The sequence below is a fragment of the Balaenoptera ricei genome, chromosome X, assembly GCF_028023285.1.
Source record: "Balaenoptera ricei isolate mBalRic1 chromosome X, mBalRic1.hap2, whole genome shotgun sequence".
Taxonomy (NCBI): Eukaryota; Metazoa; Chordata; class Mammalia; order Artiodactyla; family Balaenopteridae; genus Balaenoptera; species Balaenoptera ricei.
Window position 1 is genome coordinate 58,098,658 of NC_082660.1, and position 22,207 is coordinate 58,120,864.

General features: G+C 38.6%; 1 protein-coding gene across 8 annotated transcripts in view; it reads left to right on the forward strand.

Moving 5' to 3' along the window:
• HEPH (hephaestin) overlaps positions 1–22,207 on the forward strand; it is a 78,843-nt gene that overhangs the window by 5,511 nt on the left and 51,125 nt on the right. For 7 of the 8 annotated variants that reach the window (XM_059911213.1, XM_059911214.1, XM_059911220.1 and 4 more), the window contains exons 2-8: positions 1,138–1,383; positions 2,997–3,241; positions 4,222–4,434; positions 5,160–5,342; positions 6,404–6,658; positions 8,859–9,027; positions 10,169–10,305. In XM_059911213.1, the coding sequence (XP_059767196.1) occupies positions 1,142–1,383; positions 2,997–3,241; positions 4,222–4,434; positions 5,160–5,342; positions 6,404–6,658; positions 8,859–9,027; positions 10,169–10,305 (1,444 nt within the window). In that variant the 5' untranslated portion in view covers positions 1,138–1,141. The remainder of the gene's footprint in view (positions 1–1,137; positions 1,384–2,996; positions 3,242–4,221; positions 4,435–5,159; positions 5,343–6,403; positions 6,659–8,858; positions 9,028–10,168; positions 10,306–22,207) is intronic. The other variant, XM_059911215.1, reaches the window with a different exon arrangement.

Below are 22,207 nucleotides of genomic sequence, written 5' to 3' on the forward strand. Positions count from 1 at the left end.
TTGAAAGCGACTAAGGTTCTGTGTGACACTGTGGTTCTAGTGTGGATGAAAGTGTCTGCATCTCTGCTTTTAGATAAGACTGCATGTGTCTAGGTATATGCAAGTGTATTATATTTGTGTTTATGTTATGTCGCCTGTGTTTCTGGGATTGACTGCAGCTATGTATAGTATGACTGAGCGCTTCATATCAGCCCCCAAAAGTCTAACTGCCTGGCTGACGTATCAGAATGAAAGGTTAGAAGCTTAGTTCTAACTCTGACTCAAGATTGGACACATTAAATGGATTTGTGCATGGCAGAGAACCAGCAGAGAACATTTCTTCTGATAAATGTGCTAAGTTCACAGCTCAGTGAATTTTCACAAACTGAACGTACCCATGTAACCAGTAAGTAAATCAGGAAACAGAACATTTCCTAGAAGCCTTCCTCCTCTGCCTTACTAGTCACTGATCCCTACCTTAAGAGAAAACATTATCCTGGCTTCTAACAGCATAGATTAGTTTTGCCTGATTTTGTACTTTATATAAATGAAATCATATAATATGTACCCTTTGTGTCTGGTTTCTTTCTGCACCATTGCATTTGTGAGAGGCATCCATATTTTCATGTATAGTGTTAGTTTGCTCATTACCATTGCTATATAGAATTCCATTATATGAATAAAATATCATCTACTCATCCATTATAGTGTTCATGGACATATTGACTGTTTTCAGTTTGGGTCTATGAACATTCTAATAAATATATTTTGGTGAATTCTCATTTGTTTTTAAACACAGTTCATAGAGGATGGAAAGTGGCAATGGTGAAAACAGAGACACAGGGAGAATTAGTGACCTGATTTGGGTATCGAGTGAGTCAGTGGCTCAGTCGGGCTACTGATGCCTGTTTCCTAATTTTGGGGCCAGAGTATATTCTTCTTTCTACATTGCTGACGAAAATGGATCCAGATTTCTCTTCTGAAGAAAGTGATACACAATTGTCAGTACAAGTGATTTTTAACTTTGCCCTCCAAAGTCCAATGTGTAGAGATCCTTGAACACTTGTTGAAAGGAAACAGGTAAGGCAGAGATTCTAGGCTAATCGGTTTTTGTTTTCTCAGTCACTCAGTCTGGCTCTTGCCTCTTTACTTTTCCAGACACATGCAAAGCCCCTTTGTTCTCTTTCTTCTATACCGGCAGCTATTCAATTGCCTGTTTCCCAGAGTAATGTGGGCCATGGAGCCAGGCCATCTTCTATGGGCTCTGCTGTTCGTGCAACCCTTGTGGCCCCGACTGACTGATGGGGCCACTAGAGTCTACTATCTGGGCATCCAGGACGTGCAGTGGAACTATGCTCCTAAGGGAAGGAATGTCATCACGAACCAGCCTCTGGACAGTGACACGTAGGTTTAATCTCTTGTGGAATTAGAGATGGAGTTAGGGAGGGGCACTCTTGAGGTCAATAGGTAGCTCTTGAAGACCTTTCCCCGGGGTGTGGTTGCAGCCAGCTCCTGATCTCTCTGGGCCATAAGCCCAGTGATACATTTCCTGAGAAGACGACTAGTTGACTCAGGAGCCAGTATCCCATATGGAGTTCACTTTTCCACAGTGAGGTGCCTAAGTATTTTTAGGGTCCTAAAGGTCATTCCATATTGCCTTGATTCTAAGGTGATATCCACAATGCTGTTTTAATAATAGGTATTTAGCTTTTGAACAAGAAAGAAACATGATATATATACAGTGTTTATAAGATGTGTGTAGTATATGTATGCTGCCATAGTTCAACGGAACTATACTGATTTAAGATATGTAAAAATGTGAAAAAATAAGATCAGCCTTAGAATCAAGGAAAGAACAGCAATAGCTATCACTTATGTAACACTTTGTGACAGGTACCGTACTAGAAATTTATATACTTTGTCCCACCTAATTCTTACAGAAACTTTAGGAGGTGAGTATGAATATTCTCATCTTATAGATGAGAAAACTGAGGCTCAGGGAGATCAAGTGACTTGCTCAAGTCCAACAGCTAGTAAACAGAGAGGTAGGATTTGAACCTGGGTAATGTGGATGCAAAGCTGGTACTCTTCTCACCATTCTGCCTCTCACAGATCCCACAAGATTAACCTTTCTTGATCTTAGAGCTTTGCAGATGTTCCACAAATGCCCATTGAAAAAATCGAATTAATGTATTAAAAAATCTTTTGTGATCATGAATTGTTTTGTCTCTCCAAAGCCTCAGAGTTTTACAAAGTTGACTGTAACATCTCAGAGCTCTCTAGGAAGAATTAGAGTAAGAAAAACAGCTCTCTTTTTTAACAAACCATTTTTCTACTCATCTAGTTTTGGAGTCACAGAGTCTGTATTAAAAGTATCTTTGAGGGATAACTTTGTTATCCCCTTCTCCAATATTTTGAAGTAATAGTTAACGTTTATTAAGTTTTTACTATTTTCCAGGCACTTTTCTAAACTCTTTATGTATTTTAATTATTTTAGTCACCAGTAATAAGTGGTACCATGGTTATCTCCATTTTACAGATGGAGAAATTATGCACAGAGAAGTTAAGTAACCTGCTCACAGTCCTACAGATTTGGAAATGGCAATATTGGCATTTAACTGAAACTTCCTGGCTCCAGAGTTTGTGAACTTAACCACTATGCTATAAGACTTCCCATATACAGCAGGGCAACACTAAGTTAGGCCACCTAGATAGGGAGTTGATCACTTAAAAAGAGTCTGTCCATAGTTGGTTGCCTCCCCATTATTATATATTAGGCTTTACTGAGTGAAATTGTCTATTTTGTAGATTAAAATTGCTCAAATATCAGCAAATTCATATGCTTTAACTTAATACTTCTCATTGTCTAACAATTAGATTCTAACGTAAAGCTTTCATGTTTTGATCAGTACAATCCCATTTCCTCTTGTTTTGCCCTAAACAAAGATGAACACTTCTTGGTCAGCCACCTCTGGAAAAAAGGCAAAATTGTGACTTTCTCTTTCCTTCCTTCCCAGAGTAGCTTCCAACTTCCTGAAGTCTGACAAGAACCGAATAGGGAGCAGCTACAAGAAGACCATCTACAAGGAATACAGGGATGGTTCATACATGGATGAAATGGTTCAGCCAGCCTGGCTGGGTTTCCTGGGGCCAGTGCTGAAGGCTGAGGTGGGAGATATCATTCTTATCCACCTGAAGAATTTTGCCACTCGTCCCTACACAATCCACCCCCATGGCGTTTTCTATGAGAAAGACTCAGAAGGTAAATCAGCCCATCCTTTTTCTCCTACCTGCAACAAATATACCTTTTTCTTTATTGCCATCTGAGAGAGAGGAGCTGGGAATGAAGATAGTGTTCCTTTTTGATCTGAGGTGGCAAGGACTCTCCTCAAAGAAAATATGGCTGGGTACTGTTATCAGATCTGCTATTCACACACTGTGTCACTTTGGGCAAGTCACTGTCCCTCTCTGAACCTCAAATTCTTCATTAAGAATGTAGAGATTCAATTTACCTTTTATCACAAAGAATTACTTGAATGGCATTTCCATAAAATATTTGACTGTGTTTTGGAAAGAGAGGAGTGTTCTGTGAATGTAAGGGAGCATTATTCTTGTGCCACAGTCTTCCAAAAGGCCCATTGTTTTTCTTAAGAGGGAGATCGGTTTACTCATCTGTATCTCCTACTATCCCAGGCCCTATGGCCTATAGTACTGACACAACGGTGAGTGAGGGGAATAGAGAGCAAACTCAGAAGGTCTTGACTTGACCATTAACTCCCTGTGGGCAAGTTATTTTCCTCTGTTTTCTCTTTCATAAAATGGTAATAGATCAATTGATCATTAAGTTGCCTTTAGATGGAAATTCTGTGATTGTCTGCTTTCTGTTTTTCAAAGTGAGTACTTGAAGGAAGGGACTTTTTTCTTCTCTCTTGCCTCCATGTTATCAGCTTTGCACTAGAGCATTACTAGGTTAGGCTGTATAGCACTTTCTATGGTCATAGTTCCTTCCCCAGGGGCTGCTACCTTTCTACCCACTGTTGATTTGAGATCTAGGGTTCTTGGCTAGATATTATCTGAATCTGTGCCTTCCTTAGGTTGTGAGGAAAACTGTGCTGAACTTTAGAACTCTACCTTCCACAAGACTAGAACTAGATATTCCATACATCCCTCTCCCGGCTTCTACATCTGCCAGGCTCCTTCTCGCTCACCGTGGGACTAAGCATATGCAATTTCATTTTCTAGGATCCTTATATCCAGATGGTTCCTCTGGTTGGCTGAAAGCTGATGACTCTGTTCCCCCGGGAGGCAGCCACATCTACAACTGGACCATTCCAGAAGGCCATGCACCTACTGATGCTGACCCAGCGTGCCTCACCTGGATCTACCATTCTCATGTAGATGCTCCACGAGATATTGCTACTGGCCTCATTGGACCCCTTATAACCTGTAAAAGAGGTATAAGCCCCAAATGTGAGCTGTGAGATACAGTTTGGGATATCTAGGGGAATCAGTGGTATTGTTGACTCACCTACATATTGAGCAGCAGCCTGGGGAGTGTTAATTTAGCACCCTAGTTTATTAGTAGGAATAAATCCTGCCAAACTCCCTTTTTCACTGTTTTTTCTATTTCACTACTTTTTTTTTCTAAAACAAACGAAAAACAGAAACAAAATATTTAAAAACACTTTGCTACTTTCTTTTTTTCTTATTTTACTTAAAAAACTCAAATTAGTAATGATGGAAGTCAAGTTACATAAGAATAAGGTATGTGTTAATAGTCTGTTGGATAGGATTGAAAGTGTAGTCATCAGAATTTTGGGAGGATTGTGGGTTTGATTTGAAATATGGTATGTTTAAGGTATAGTCAGGCCTGAAGACCTGTGTGTTACAGGAGTGTGGTTAGATCAAAGCCCTGAGTTGAAGACATAGGCAGGGATGGTGGGAAGGAATTATTCTAGATCCTATGTACCTCACCTTCAAGTCCTAGGCTCAACTGAATTGGTGGTTTCATGTGGGGAATTTAGAAATAGTAATTAGCAGCAGAAGTCTCTACCTACTTTTCTGTTGCTGATAGACTCTTAAGGCCCCTCTATTTCTATTCTTTACTTATGAGTACCCCTTACAGCTTACTGTTGCTAAAGAAAGAAGGTTCTTAAAGGCTCTTTTCTTACTTTCCCTAGGAACCCTGGATGGGAACTTCCCTCCTCAACGGCAGGACGTGGACAATGATTTCTTCCTGCTCTTTAGTGTGATAGATGAGAACCTTAGCTGGCATATCAATGAGAACATTGCCACTTACTGCTCAGACCCTGCCTCAGTGGACATAGAAGATGAGACCTTTCAGGAGAGCAATAAGATGCACGGTAAGCTGGGAGTATGTGGCCACACTATGACAGTGAACATTGATGGAGGGTCTCCGCTGGGCCTAGCATTTGGTGGATGTTTTCACATACCTGGTTCATTTTAATTCTCACAAGGACCGTGAGTAGTAGGTGGTTTCCCCCTGTTTCACTCATGAGGAAACCGAGGCTCTAGGCTTACACAGAAAATAAATGGCACAGCTAAAATTCCAACCCTGATATGTCTGACTGCGTAGGCTATGCTCTTGCCATTAGGTACCCTGCTTTCTAAACTCCAAAGTCATATACTATATGCTCAAGTCACTTTGGTGAGGATTGCCTACTGATATAATTAGTTAACATTTCTTTGTTCTAAAAAGGATGCAAACTGTCAAAATTACACATTTTGTAGAGAAGATAAATGACTTCCCATAAGGGAGTTGACCATCTTAATTAAATTTAAAACAAACTAAAGGCACGAAAGCCTGAGGCATGGACAGAGAACTGATTTTAGAAATGAAAGTAAGTGATTTTGCTTTCGTTTATTTATGGGAGTGATTTACTTGGTGACAGAGGTGGGATCAAAATGAGAGAGTCCCAAGGGGAGGTGAAAACTCAGAGGAAAGATGCAAAGGATGGCTTGGACAGCTCAAATTTCTCTTAGTTTTATACCAATTGCTTGTAATAACTATGATAATTAGTTAGCTAACTTGACAACTGTCCTGTGGAAATTTCAGAAGGAAATTGTCTTAGATGGAAAGAAAGTTTGTAAAATAAACTCCATTTCTTAGAAAGCTTCCTCAGATTGCCGGGTTGGAATCCTGGCTCTACCACATAATAAATTTGTGGTCTTGGGAGAGAAGTAACTTTAGCTCTCTGAGCCTTGATTTTCACATTTTTTCCACAATAACAGTGAATTCTGCCTATTTCCCAGGGATGTTTGTAAGATTTATATAAGATAATACATATGGTCAGCACAGTGTGCTCTTTGAATCCTCATCTAAATGTTATCTATTATTATTGTCAGATGGTAAGGCCTCTCTCATTGGGCTGTCCTTTCCTAACTCTGATATTTTCTTTTGCAGCAATCAATGGCTTTGTCTTTGGAAACTTACCAGATCTGAGCATGTGTGCACAGAAACGTGTGGCCTGGCACTTGTTTGGCATGGGCAATGAGGTAGATGTCCACACAGCTTTCTTCCATGGACAGATGCTGACCATCCGAGGCCACCGAACTGATGTGGCTCATATCTTTCCAGCCACTTTTGTGACTGCTGAGATGGTGCCCCAGGAACCTGGCACCTGGTTAATTAGCTGTCAAGTGAATAGTCACTTGCAAGGTGAGATCCAACATCTCTGATCTTTCAGATACAGGACGTAGGTGGCAGTGATGGTTATCAGGAGGCTGGGTTTCTGGCCTGGAGACATAAGATTGGTCTTTCAGGTGAGATAGTTGGATATAAATGATCAAACATTAGACTAGAATTCTGGGATTCCAGGTTCTTTCCTGGCTCAGCCATTAAATTGCAAGGTGACATGGGGCATTGCTCTCTGAGTTTCATCTTCCCCATCGCTAACATAAGATGGTATAGGAATGGATGAGTGAACTTTTAAGCTGCCTTTTTTTTGCTCAGAATTCTAAGGAATTAAGACCTGATAGTATTTGATGCTGATTGAACAGGGAGTGAAGGACTAATTAGTTAAAGAAGAGTAAGGCTTCTTCAGGAGATCATGGAGTATTGTGGGCAAGTAGTGACACTCTAGTTAGAATCCAACAGCAATAGGTTTAGAAGGTTTGGTTTCTAGAAGGAGAATGGTTGAGGTAATGGCCCTGTGCAGTGAGGAACATCAGAGGAGCAGAGGAACCTATGAGACAATGGAAAGAGCATTAGGTAGGTGATTAGAAGGTTCAAGTTGTCTCAGCTCTGTGGAAAACTGAAGAAATCACTGTGTGACTTTGGAAAAGTCCCTTCCCACTCCTATGCTTCATTTGCCATATATATATATATATATATATATATATATATATATATATATATATAATGGGGATTGGGTTTAAATAGTTTCTAAGATCTTCTTCAGCTCTCACTTTCTAGAATTATTTGAAGTATGGTAAATCAAGTGAATGTCATGAAAGTGATATGTGAGTATGTGAAAGCGGATTTGAGTAGGTGAGGAATTATAGACTGGTGGGATATTGATTCTGGAATGGTAAGTTTGACCCAATAGGAGCCAGGTATTCATGTTCCATTGTCCAGGGTCTGCCCTCAGTACCAAATGTACCTGAGTAAGAGAGTATGAATGTGGATGGAAGTTAGGGATGCAGTGCAATAGTGAAACAAACATAAGCCTTAGAGCCAGACAAGCCTGGATTCAAAACCTGGTTCCACCAGTTAGTTACCTTTGATAAGACATATCACTTTTTTGAGTCTGTGTTTCCTCATGAGGATCGCAATAATTATTCCTACCACATAAAGTTGTAATGAGGTTTCAGAGAGATAATGGGATTTTGAATCTTAGAGACGGGGGAATGATGGGACCAAGATCGTGGATACAAGAGAAGAAAAGGAGTACTCAAATTTGCAGTTAAAAGATAGGCGCTTAAATTTCAACTCTACCTCTGACTAGTTATGTAATCTTGGGCAATTTACTTAACCTCTCTGATCCTTAATTTTCTTAATCTTCAAAGGGGGACATTAAAAGTCTGCTTCATAGGCTAGTTATGAGGATTGAAGAAGATAACATATGTAAATCACCTGACACAGGGTCTGGCATATAGTACACATTCAACGAAAATGAATATCCTTATCTCCTCCTTCTTCATACCTCGGATTTCTGATTTCAAATTTCAAATCTCCTTGGGATGTTGTGAGATTCAAATGAGATAATGTACCTGAATGACCTCTATAATTAGCCAAGCAAATATAACACAGTATCATCCATTACCATTATGCCTCAATGTAACATCTTCCGCATTTGGAAACACTACTTAGAATCTAAATTTTCCTGACAGTCCCAAGTGTGAAGCTTCTTCTTCATGTGTAGATGATGTTCCATTACTTTGGGAGCTTCCCACTTTACAAATAACTTACTCCTCTTTTTAAAATTTGATGCTCCCATGGGCCTAGTGTGGTAGATTTCCCTATTCTCCCCATTTACAAATCAGGGGTTAAGCTCAGGTCTAGGAAGTGACTTGCCTAAGGTTCTATAGATAAGGATAAGTATTGGACTTGAACTCAGGTATTTTGACTTCAAGCTCTGTGATGTTGCTACAATATAAGCATTTTGCAGAGGCAAGAGCAAGGATCTGGTAAATGAGTCAGTGGTGGTGAGCAGGTGGAGATATTTGAATTCCCACATGGGCTCCCTCTCTCCCAGCTAGGCTCTTTAGGAATGAGAGAAAGTAGCCCATTTGGAGGCAGGGGTAAAGAGCCCAGTGGAAGGTGGAAGGGGGAAACATTAGGAGAAGGAGAAAGCTGAGTCACCTGGGTAGAAGATGTTTTGGGTGGAATGGAGCTAGCCATGATATTCTTCCTGCAGATGGCATGCAAGCACTCTACAAGATCAAGTCTTGCTCCATGACACCTCCTATGAACCTACTCACAGGCAAAGTCCGGCAGTACTTCATTGAGGCCCATGAGATTCAATGGGACTACGGCCCAATGGGGCATGATGGGAGCACGGGGAAGAATTTGAGGGAGCCAGGCAGGTAAGAGGTAGTGTATTCCCTCTCCCTACTCCTGGGCCCAACCACAAACACCGATTACTCCCTCTCAGAAATCTCTCACTTCACTTGGGGATCACAATCATTGTTTGTCTGAAGTTACATGGCACAACTGATAGCCAAATTCTTGTGGCCCCCAGAAGTGCTTGCTCTTGGGGAGCTATAAAGCTTTTTGTATGGTTATGTCATATTCCCAGCAAAGAGTCCAAGCAGAAAAGAAGGCCCAGGTGGGACCAGATCATTCAAAATGGCATTTCTCCAACTCTAATTTACTAGTTATTTACCTCTTTGCTCCTTCCTTTGTTTACCATAGTCTGAAGGAGACATTTAAGCTGAAGTGTAAAATGCACTCTGAGAAGTGTAGGAAGAGGGGAAGCAACCTGCCTGTGGCCATTCCGTGTTCATCCTTTTGGAGGAATTTCTCCAAATTCTCATGACTCAGATGTGGGCAAGATAGAGTAGAAGGTTAGTGCCCTAATCAGTTGCTAGGCCTTAAGTTATACTGACTCACTGGTCTATCAGTGATTCAAGGTTTTTCAAAAGAGGAACTTGATAGATGACTAAGAGAGTTTATGGAGAAATATCCTAGGACACCCAATCATGTTTATTCTTCCAGTAGGAAATAATGGAATGAATCTGCAGAAAACATAGGAAAGTAGGCACTTAGGTGTCAGCATAGCTTCTAAGAATCTGCAGCTGGTCTCGCTAACTTACTGGGTTTTCATTTTTGAAAGAAAGATATTATTGATTAAGGGAAGAAAGGATCTTGATTACCTGAGGATTATTAAGGACAGATGTAAGACTACTTAACTCTGGAGCACAAAACTGATCCCAGTGTCTAGAACTTACAAGCAAGAAGATTTCAGCCTATTTCTATACAACAGTAAAAGGAATTGCTTTCTCTGAAAATGAGTTCCCTGATCTTGGAAAGGCTCAAGCAGAAGCTGTGTATTGTTAATTTGTGTTGTCACCAGAGGAGATACCTTCAGTGGGTGGAAGTTAACCTGGATGATCTCTGAGGTCCTTCCTAATCACAAAGATCCATAACTTGATGAGAAAAAGGGTGAGATGGAAACCTATTTGACACATTGCTAAATCATTTGAAATTTGCCTCCTTATATGCCAGTGGCTCAGATAAATTCTTCCAGAAGAGCTCCAGTCGAATCGGGGGTACTTACTGGAAAGTTCGGTATGAAGCCTTCCAAGATGAGACATTCCAGGAAAAGGTGCAGCTGGAGGAAGATAAGCATCTTGGAATCCTGGGTGAGGAATCCTTAACTTGTGAATTTAATTGACTAGAGCCAGAGAATTGGGAAGGGCTTAGAAACTGGAGGCTGATGACAGCTCAGAAACACACTCTAGACCAACATTTCCCAAAGTGAGTCCCAAGAGATGAGTGTTTTGTGAGAAAGGGTTATAGGTCTGAATGTGTCTGCAAAACACTAAGTTAAACAGTCAAATAGTGTTCTTTGATGCAGGGCTTCCCAGAGCCTTGGATTTATTTTTGTTCATCATGAATCTCCAAGATGGGAGTAGAGTATATAGCATTTCTTATATTTACTTTACTACTGAAACCTTTTTTTCATTGAACATCTTCTGGTAGCAGTGTTGTACAGATCACACTTTTAAACGTTATTCTCTAGGTGTATTTCTGAAGGGCTATATAAGACAGTAAGACTGTTCATGTTCTTGGCAATACAGGACCAGGAGCAGATTGGCATGACATGCACACATGCTTGCTATGGTGAGGGATGTGGAACAAAGCTTAGGGCCTGACCTTAGAGAAGGTATCTAGAAGGCCTAAATCACAGTATAGCACTGAAATACTATAGGAAGGTTGGGTGTGGCTTAGTCACTTAGTAGAGCAGGAAATAATATAGATCAGATGGGAGAAAACTTTGAAAATGAAATAATGTAATGGACCATATTCTGGGGATAGGTGTGTGCCAGTTGATTTTAGGAGATCTGAACATGGACAATTGCTGTTTCATTAGCTGGATAGGGAGATATAAGGAGCAGAAACCCACCTGGGTTTGGGAAAGAGGGTGGGTGGCGAGTAGTAAGGAGCTATCATTAGCTGGTATTCAGTATTTGTCCCCAGCCCTTGTTTTTCTTCAATATTTTATTGTGGTAAAATATGCATAACATAAAATTTGCCATCTTAACCATTTTAAAATACACTGTTCAATGGTATTAAATGCATTCATAGCATTGCACAGCCATCACCACCATCCATCTCCATAACTCTTTTCATCTTGTAAAATTGAAGCACTATAGTCATTAAAAAATAGCTACCCATTCTTCCCTCCCACCAGTGCTTGGCAACCACCACTCTACTTTCTGTCTCTATGATTTTGACTACCTTAAGTACCTCATATAAGTGGAATTTTACAATATTTGTCTTTTTGTGACTGACATTTCACTTAGAATAATGTCCTCAAGGTCCATCCATGTTGTAGTATTTGCAGAATTTCCATTGTAGTTTTGCTTATCCACACATCTATCAATGGACACTTGGTTTGCTTCCACATTTTAGCTGTTTGGAATAATGTTGCTATGAATATGGGTGTACAAATGTCTCTTTGAGACATGCTTTCAATTACTCTGGGTATATACACAGAAATGGAATTGCTGGGTCTTATGGTAATTCTAGTTTTAATTTTTTGAAGAACCACCATGCTGTTTTCCACAGTGACTGCACCGTTTTACAATCCCACCAACAGTGCATAAGTGTTCCAATTTCTACACATCCTTGGCAACACTTATTTTCTGATTTTTTTCATAGTATCCATCCTAATGGGTGTGAGGAGTTGGCTTATTGTAGTTTTGATTTGCATTTCACTGATGATTAGTGACGTTGAGCATCTTTCCATGTGCCCATTGGCCGTTTGTATATCTTCTTTGGAAAAATGTCTATTCAAGTCCGTTGCGCACCTTTAGTTGGATTATTTTTTTGTTGTTGAGTTTTAGGAGTTCTCTATATATTCTGGATATTAATCCCCTGTCAGATGTATGATTTGCAAATATTTTCTCCCATTCTGTGTGCTGCCTTTTCACTCTGTTTGTAGTGTCTTTTGATGCACACTTAAAAATTTTTTTAATGAAATACAATATGTTTATTTTTTTTAGTTACCTGTGTCTTTGGTGTCATAGCCAAGAAATCATTGCCAAATCCAGTGTCCTGAATATTTTGCCCTATGTTTACTGACAAGAGTTGTATTGTTTTAGGTATATTTAGATCTTTGATCTACTTTTATTTAATTTTTGCATATGGTGTTAGGTAAGGGTTCAACTTCATTCTTTTGCATATCGAAATCCAGTTTTCCCAGCACCATTTGTTTAAAAGACTATCCTCATATCTGACAGGGTTTATTTCTGGGCTCTCTATACTATTCCATTGGTCTATATGTCTGTCTTTATGCCAGTATCACACTGTTTTAATTACCATAGCTCTGTAGTAAGTTTTAAAAGCAGGAAATGTGATGTTTTCTAGTTTGTTCTTTTTCCCCCAAGATTATTTTGCTATTTGGAGTCCCTTGAGATTACATATGAATTTTAGAAAGGGTTTTTCCACTTCTTCAAAATCATCATTGAGATTTTGATAGAAATTTCACTGAATCTATAGGTAATATTGACATTTTAACAATATTGTCTTCTGATCTATGAACATGCAATGTGTTTCCATTTTTTATGTCTATTTTATTTCAGCAATGTTTTGTAGTTTTCATTCTACAAGTTTTTCACAACTTGGTTAAATAAATTCTAAGTATTTTATTCTTTTTCATGGTATTATAAATGGAATTGCTTTTGTAATTTCTTTTTCAGATTTTTCAATGTTAGTGCAACTGACTTTTGTGTGTTGATTTTGTATCCTACTACTTTGCCTAATTCATTAATTCTAACAGTTTTTTTTTGGACACTTTAAGATTTTCTAAATAAGTATGATAAAGGTCTTATCATCTGCAAACAGAGATAATTTTACTTCTTCATCTCCAATTTGGATATCTTTTATTTCTTTTTCTTGACTAATTGATCTGGCTAGAAGTCCCAGTAATATGTTGAATACAAATGGTAAAAGCAGGCATCCTTGCTTTTTCCTGATCTCAGAGGAAAACTTTTTAGTCTTTCAACATCAAGTATGATGTTTCCTGTGGGTTTTTCATATATGGCTTTTATTATGTAGAAGTAGACTACTTCTATTCCTAGTTTCTGGATTTTTTTTTTTTAATTATTAAAAGGTGTTGAATTTTGTCCAGTGTTTTTTCTGCATCAATCAACATGATCATTATTTCCCTTCATTTTGTTAACATAGTATATTACATTGATTAATTTTTATATGTTGAAACATTCCTGCATTCCAGGAATAAAACCGACTTAGTCATGGTGTGTAATTGTTTTGTTTTTTTTTTTTTTTGCTTTTTTTAGAATTGAATGTATTTTTATTTATTTTTTTAACATCTTTATTGGCGTATAATTACTTTACAGTGTAATCTTTATAATATGTGGCTGAATTTGTCTTACTAGTATTTCATTGAGGATTTTTACATCAGTGTTCATAAGTAATATTGGTGTGTGGTTTTCTTGTAATATCTTTGCCTGGCTTTGATATCAGTGTAATGCTGACCTCATAGAATGATTTAGGAAGTATTCCCTCCTCTACAATTTTTTTGGGAACATTTGAGAATTGGTATTAGTTCTTTAAATGTTTAGTAGAATTCACGAGTAAAGCCATCAGGTCCAGGGCTTTTCTTAGTTCCCAGATTTTTGATGACTGATTCAATCTCTTTATAGGTCTTTCAGATTTTCTATTACATTATGATTAAGTCTTGGTTGGTTTTCTGTTTTAGGAATTGTCTATTTTATCTAGGTTTTCCAATTTGTTGGTTTACAAACAAATTATAACCTTTTCAATAATATTTCTTATAATTTTTTTATATAATCTCTTATAAACGTTTTTTTCTTTACTTCTGTAGAATCAGTAGTAACATCCCCAATTTCATTTCTGATTTTAGTAATTTGAGTCTCCTGTACTTTTTTCTTACTCCATCTAACTAAAGATTTTTCAATTTTGTTGACCATTTTGAAGAACCACTTTTGGTTTCATTGATTTTTTTTAACATGTTTATTGGAGTATAATTGCTTTACAATGTTGTGTTAGTTGCTGCTGTATAACAAGTTGAATCAGCTATATGTATACATATATCCCCATATCCACTCCCACTTGCATCTCCCTCCCACCCTCCCTATCCAACCACTCCAGGGGGACACAAAGCACCAAGCTGATCTCCCTGTGCTATGCAGCTGCTTCCCACTAGCTATATATTTTACATTTGGTAGTGTATAAATGTCCATGCTACTCTCTCACTTCACCCAGGTTACCCATCTACCTCCCCATGTCCTCAAGTCCATTCTCTAGGTCTGTGTCTTTATTCCTCTCCTGCCCCTAAGTGGTTCAGAACCATTTTTGTTAATTCCATATATATTTGTTAGCATATGGTATTTGTTTTTCTCTTTCTGACTTATGTCACACTGTATGACAGTCTCTATGTCCATCCACCTCACTGCAAATATCTCAATTTCGTTTCTTTTTATGACTGAGTATTATTCTATTGTATATATGTGCCACCTCGTCTTTATCTATTCATCTATCGATGGATAGTTAGGTTGATACCATGTCCTGGTTTTTGTAAATAGTGCTGCAATGAACATTGTGGTATATGACAATTTTTGAATTATGGTTTTCTCAAGGTATATGCTCAGTAGTGGGATTGCTGGGTCATATGATAGTTCTAGTTTTAGTTTTTTTAAGGAACCTCCATACTGTTCTCCATAGTGGCTGTATCAATTTACATTCCCACCAACAGTGCAAGAGGGTTCCCTTTTCTCCACACCCTCTCCAGCATTTATTGTTTGTAGATTTTTGATGATGGCCATTCTGACTGTTGTGAGGTGATATCTCATTGTAGTTTTGATTTGCATTTCTCTAATGATTAGTGATGTTGAGCATCCTTTCATGTGTTTGTTGGCAATCTGTATATCTTCTTTGGAGAAATGTCTATTTAGGTCTTCTACGCATTTTTAGATTGGGTTGTTTTGGTTTTTTGCTGTTGAGCTGCATGAGTTGCTTGTATATTTTGGAGATTCATCCTTTGTCAGTTGTTTCATTTGCAAATATTTTCTCCCATTCTGAGGGTTGTCTTTTCATCTTGTTTATAGTTTCCTTTGCTGTGCAAAAGCATTTAAGTTTCATTAGGTCTCATTTGTTTATTTTTATTTCCATTTCTCTAGGAAGTGGATCAAAAAGGATCTGCTGCGATGTATGTCACAGAGTGTTATGCCTATGTTTTCCTCTAAGACTTTTATAGTGTCTGGCCTTACATTTAGGTCTTTAATACATTTTGAGTTTATTTTTGTGTATGGTGATAAGGAGTGTTCTAATTTGATTCTTTTACATGTAGCTGTCCAGTTTTCCCAGCACCACTTATTGAAGAGGCTGTCTTTTCTCCATTGTATATTCTTGTCTCCTTTGTCAAAGATAAGGTGACCGTATGTCCGTGGGTTTATCTCTGGGCTTTCTATCCTCTTCCATTGATCTATATTTCTGCTTTTGTGCCTGTACCATACTGTCTTGATTACTGTAGCTTTGTAATATAGTCTGAAGTCAGGGAGCCTGATTCCTCCAGCTTGGTTTTCCTTTCTCAATATTGCTTTGGCTATTCGGAGTCTTGTGTGTTGCCATACAAATTGTGAAAAAATTTTTTCTAGTTCTGTGAAAAATGCCATTGGTAGTTTGATAGGGATTGCATTGAATCTGTAGATTGCTTTGGGTAGTATAGTCATTTTCACAATGTTGATTCTTCCAATCCAAGAATATGGTATATCTCTCCATTTTACATCCTGCTACTTTACCAAATCATTGATCAGCTCTTGTAGTTTTCTGGTGGCATTTTTAGGATACTCTATGTACAGTATCATGTCATCTGCAAACAGTGACAGTTTTATCTCTTCTTTTCCGATTTGGATTCCTTTTATTTCTTTTTCCTCTCTGATTGCTGTGGCTAACACTTCCAAAACTATGTTGAATAATAGTGGTGAGAGTGGGCAACCTTGTCTCGTTCCTGATCTTAGTCAAAATGGTTTCAATTTTTCACCATTGTGAATGATGTTGACTGTGTGCTTGTTATATATGGCCTTTATTTTGGTGAGGTAAGTTCCCTGTATGCCTACTTTCTGGAGGGTTTTTATCATAAATGGATGTTGATCTTAGTCAAAGATTTTTCTGCATCTATGGAGATGATCATATGATTTTTATCCTTCAGTTTGTTAATATGGTGTATCACACTGATTGATTTGCATATACTGAATAATCCTGCATTCCCAGGATAAACCCCACTTGTTCATGGTGTATGATCCCTTTAATGTGCTGTTTAATTCTGTTTGCTAGTATTTTGTTGAGAATTTTTGCATCTATGTTCATCAGCGATATTGGCCTGTATTTTTTGTGTGTGTGTGTGTGTGGCATCTTTGTCAGGTTTTGTTTCAGGGTGATGGTGGCCTCGTAGAATGAGTTTGGGAGTGTTCCTCCCTCTGCTATAGTTTGGAAGAATTTGAGAAGGATAGGTGTTAGTTCTTCTCTAAATATTTGATAGAATTCGCCTTTGAAGCTATCTGGTCTTGGACTTTGTTGGAAGATTTTAAATCATGGTTTCAATTTCAGTGCTTGTGATTGGTCTGTTTATATTTTCCATTTCTTTCTGGTTCAGTCTCGGAAGGTTGTGCTTGTCTAAGAATTTCTCCATTTCTTCCAGGTTGTCCATTTTATTGGCATATAGTTGCTTGTAGTAATCTCTCATGATCTTTTGTATTTCTGCAGTGTCAGTTGTTACTTGTCCTTTTTCATTTCTACTTCTATTGATTTGAGTCCTCTCCCTTTTTTTCTTGATGAGTCTGGCTAATGGTTTATCAATTTTGTTTATCTTCTCAAAGAACCAGCTTTTAGTTTTATTGATCTTTGCTATCATTTCCTTCACTACTTTTTCATTTATTTCTGATCTGATCTTTATGATTTCTTTCCTTCTGCTAATTTTTGGGGTTTTTTTTTTGTTCTTCTTTCTCTAATTGCTTTAAGTGTAAGGTTAGGTTGTTTATTTTTCTTGTTTCTTAAGGTAGGATTGTATTGCTATAAACTTCCGCCTTAGAACTGCTTTTGCTGCATCCATAGGTTTTGGGTCGTTTTGTTTTCATTGTCATTTGCTTCTAGGTCTTTTTTGATTTCCTCTTTGATTTTTTCAGCGATCTCTTTGTTATTAAGTAGTGTATTGTTTAGCCTCCATGTGTTTGTAATTTTTACACATTTTTTCCTGTAATTTATATCTAGTCTCATAGAGTTGTGGTCAGAAAAGATACTTGATATGAGTTTAGTTTTCTGAAATTTAACAAGGCTTGATTTGTGACCCAAGATATCATCTATCCTGGAGAACATTCAATGAGCAGTTGAGAAGAAAGTGTATTCTGTTGTTTTGGGGTGGAATGTCCTATAAATATCAATTAAATCCATCTTGTTAAATGTATTATTTAATGCTTGTGATTCTTTATTTATTTTCATTTTGGTTGATCTGTCCATTGGTGAAAGTGAGGTGTTAAAGTCCCCTACTATTATTGGGTTACTGTCGATTTCCCCTTTTATGGTTGTTAGCATTTGCCTTATGTATTGAGCTGCTCCTATGTTGGGTGTATAAATATTTCCAATTGTTATATCTTCTTCTTGGATTGATCCCTTGATCATTATCTAGCGTCCTTCCTTGTCTCTTGTAGTAGTCTTTATTTTAGAGTGTATTTTGTCTGATATGACTATTGCTACTCCAACTTATTTTGATTTCCATTTGCATGGAATATCTTTTTCCATCCCCTCGCTTTTAGTCTGTATGTGTCCCTAGGTCTGAAGTGGGTCACTTGTAGACAGCATTTATATGGGTCTTGTTTTTGTATTCATTTAGCCAGTCCATGTCTTTTGGTTGGAGCATTTAATCCATCTACATTTAAGGTAATTATTGATATGTATGTCCCTATTACCATTTTCTTAATTGTTTTGGGTTTGTTTCTGTAAGTCTTTTCCTTTTCCTGTGTTTCCAGCCTAGAGAAGTTCCTTTAGCATTTGTTGTAAAGCTGGTTGGTTGTGCTGAATTCCCTTAACTTTTGATTGTCTGTAAAGCTTTTAATTTCTTCATCAAACCTGAATGAGATCCTTGCTGGGTAGAGTAATCTTGGTTGTAGTTTTTTCCCTTTCATCACTTTAAATATATCCTGTCACTCCCTTCAGGCCTGCAGAGTTGCTGCTGAAAGATCAGCTGTTAACCTTATGGGGATTTTCTTATATGTTATTTGTTGCTTTTCCCTTTCTGCTTTTAATATTTTTTCTTTGTATTTAATTTTTGATAGTTTGATTAATATGTCTTGGCGTGTTTCTCCTTGGATTTATCCTGTATGGGACTCTGTATTTCCTGGACTTTATTGTCTCTTTCCTTTCCCATATTAGGGAAGTTTTCAACTATAATTCTTCAAATATTTTCTCAGTGCCTTTCTTTTTCTCTTGTTCCTCTGGGACCCCTACAATTTGAATGTTGATGCATTTAATGTTGTCCCAGACGTCTCTGAGACTGTCTTCAATTCTTTTTGTTCTTTTTTCTTTATTCTGCTCTGTGGTAGTTATTTCCACTATTTTATCTTGCATTTCACTTATCTATTCTTCTGTCTCAGTTATTCTGCTATTGACTCCTTCTACAGAATTTTTTATTTCATTTTTTGTGCTGTTCATCATTGTTTGTTTGCTCTTTAGTATTCTAGGTCCTTGTTAAACGTTTGTTGTATTTTCTCCATTGTATTTCCAAGATTTTGGATCATCTACTATCATTACTGTGAGTTGTTTTTCAGGCAGAGTGCCTATTTCCTCTTCATTTGTTTGGTCTGGTGGGTTTTTACCTTGCTCTTTCATGTGCTGTGTATTTCTCTGTCTTCTCACTTTGCTTAACTTACTGTGTTTGGGGTCTCCATTTCACCAGCTGCAGGTTCGTAGTTCCCATTGTTTTTGGTGTCTGCCTTCAGTGGGTAAGGTTGTTTCAGTGGGTTGTGTAGGATTCCTGGTGGAGGGCACTGGTGCCTATGTTCTGGTGGATGAGACAGGATCTTGTCTTTCTGCTCGGCAGGACCACGTCCAGTGGTGTGTTTTGGGGTGTCTGTGAACTTATTATGATTTTTGGTGACCTCTCTGCTAATGAGTGGGGTTGTGTTTCTGTCCTGTTAATTATTTGGCCTAGGGTGTCCAGCACTGCAGCTTGCTGTTTCTTGAGTGGAGCTGGGTCTTAACATTGAGGTGGAGATCTATGTGAGAGCTTTCGCCTTTTGATATTAGTTGGGGCTGGGAGGTCTCTGGTAGACTCATATCCTGAACTTGGCTCTTCCACCTCAGAGGCTCACTCTGGAGCACCAAGAGCCACTGAGCCAGTCAGCTCAAAAGAAAAGGGAGAAAAAATAAAAGAAAGAAAAATAAAATAAAATATTTAAAAGAAAAAAATATTAAAAATAAAAAGTAAAAAATAATTTTAAAAAGAAGGAAAGAAGAGAGCAACCAAACCCAAAAACTAATCCACCAATGATAACAACTGCTAAAAACTATACAAAAACAAAAACAAAAACAAAAAACGGACAGACAGAAGAACCCTAGGACAAATGGTAAAAGCAAAGCTATACAGACAAACACACACAAAGAAGCATACACATACACACTCACAAAAAAAGAAAAAGGAAAAAATATATATATTAAAAAAAGGAAGAGAGCAACCAAATCAATAAACAAACCTACCAATGATAATAAGCTCTAAATACTAAACTAAAATAAACATAAAACCAGAAACAAATTAGATGCAGAAAACAAACCCCAAGTCTACAGTTGCTCCCAAAGTCCACCACCTCAATTTTGGCATGATTCATTGTCTATTCAGGTATTCCGCAGATGCAGGGTACATTAAGGTGATTGTGGAGGTTTAATCTGCTGCTCATGAGGCTGCTGGGAGAGATTTCCCTTTCTCTTCTTTGTTCTCACAGCTCCTGTGGTTCAACTTTCGTTTTGGCCTCGCCTCTGTATGTAGGTCTCCTGTGGCTGTCTGTTCCCCACCCAGACAGAATGGGGTTAAAGGATTGGCTGATTAGGGGGCTCTGGCTCACTCAGGCCAGGGGGAGGGAGGGGTCTGGAATGCAGGGCGAGCCTAAGGCAGCAGAGGTCGGTGTGACGTTGCAACAGCCTGAGGCACACCGTTTGTTCTCCCAGGGAAGTTGTCCCTGGATCTTGGGACCCTGGTAGTGGTGAGCTGCACAGGCTCCTGGGGGGAAGGTGTGTGTGTGTGGATAGTGACCTGTGCTTGCACACAGGCTTCTTGATGGCTGCAACAGCAACCTTAGCGTTTCATGCCCGCCTCTGCTGTCTGTGCTGATAGCCGCAGCTCACGCCCATCTCTGGAGCTCATCTAGGCGGTGCTCTGAATCTCCTCTCCTCGCACACCCCGAATCAATTGTCTCTTGCCTTTTAGGCAGTTCCAGACTTTTTCCCAACTCCCTTCTGGCTAGCTGTGGTGCACTAGCCTCCTTCAGGCTGTGTTCATGCAGCCAACCCCAGTCCTCTCCCTGGGATCTGATCTCTGAAGCCTGAGCCTCAGCTCCCAGCCCCCTCCTGCTCCAGTTGGTGAGCAGAAAAACCTCTCTGGCTGGTGAGTGCTGGTCAGCACTGATCCTTGTGTGGGAATTTCTCTGCTTTGCCCTCTGTGCCCCTGTTGCTGTACTCTCCTCCATGGCTGCAAATCTTCCCCACTGTCCACCCGCCGTCTCTGCCAGTGAAGGGGCTTCCTAGTGTGTGGAAGTTTTTCCTCCTTCACAGCTCCCTCCCAGAGGTACAGGTCCCATCCCTATTCTTTTGTCTTTTTTTCCCCTTTTCTCTTTTGCCCTACCCAGGCACATGGGGAGTTTCTTGCCTTTTGGGAAGTCTGAGGTCTTCTGCCAGCATTCAGTAGGTGTTCTGTAGGAGTTGTTCCACATGTAGATGTATTTTTGATGTTTTGTGGGAAGGAAGGTGATCTCCACGTCTTACTCCTCCACCATCTTGAAGGTTCTCGATATTCATTTTCATTGATTTTTAAAATTGTTTTTCTATTCTCTATTTTATTTATTTCTGCTCTAATCTTTATAATTTCCTTTCTTCTGCTAGCTTTGGGTTTTGTTAGCTTTTATTTTCCTAGTTCTTTAAGTTGTAAAGTTGGGTTGTTGGTTTGTGAACTTTCTTGTTTTTTAAATGTGTTTATAGGTATAAGTTTCCCCCTTAGCACTGCTTTTACTACCTCTCATCTTTTGGTATGTTGTGTGGTCATTTTCATTTTCATTTTCCTCTACATACTTTGTAGTTTCCCATATGATTTCTTTTATGGTATACTGGTTGTTTAAAAGTTTGTTGCTTAATTTCCACAACTTTGTGAATTTTCCAGTTTACCTTCTGTTATTGTTTTCTTACTTTATCCCATTGTGGATGGAGACAATACTTTGTATGATATATTTTTAAGTCTATTGAGATTAATCTGTGGCCTAACTTATGGTTTATCTTGGAACGTGTCCTCTGTGCACTTGAGAAGAATGTGTATTCTGTTCTTGTTGGGTAGAGTGTTCTGTATATATCTAGTTGGTCTATTGTGTGGTTTGTCTTCATTTCTTTGCTTATTTTTGTATAGTTGTTTTTTCCATTATTGTAAGTGGGGTGTTGGTTCCTAGTCTTTGAACAGAGGTGCAGCATTAGGAGTAGCAATTGAATAAAAACTAAGCCAGAAAACCTGAACTAGGGTTAGAGCCACCATAAGTACTCAAGGTATTGTCTTGGTATTTCTTGTTGATCTCAAAGGTGGTCCAGGCTAGGTTAGATGTGGTAGGTGGTGGAAGAAAGGTAAGTGTAGAAGTCATGGCTAGACTACCTAGTCCAGGACCTGACTAGAAGTTATAATAATTTCATCTGTTTCAATTCAGTTTAGGATTGAGACAAGCTCAGATTTTTAGTTGCGTTCTACAAGGAAATGCAGTTGTGGGAACTGGGGAAATGGGATTGGACCTGACAGTGGAGTAGGAGAAAACCCTG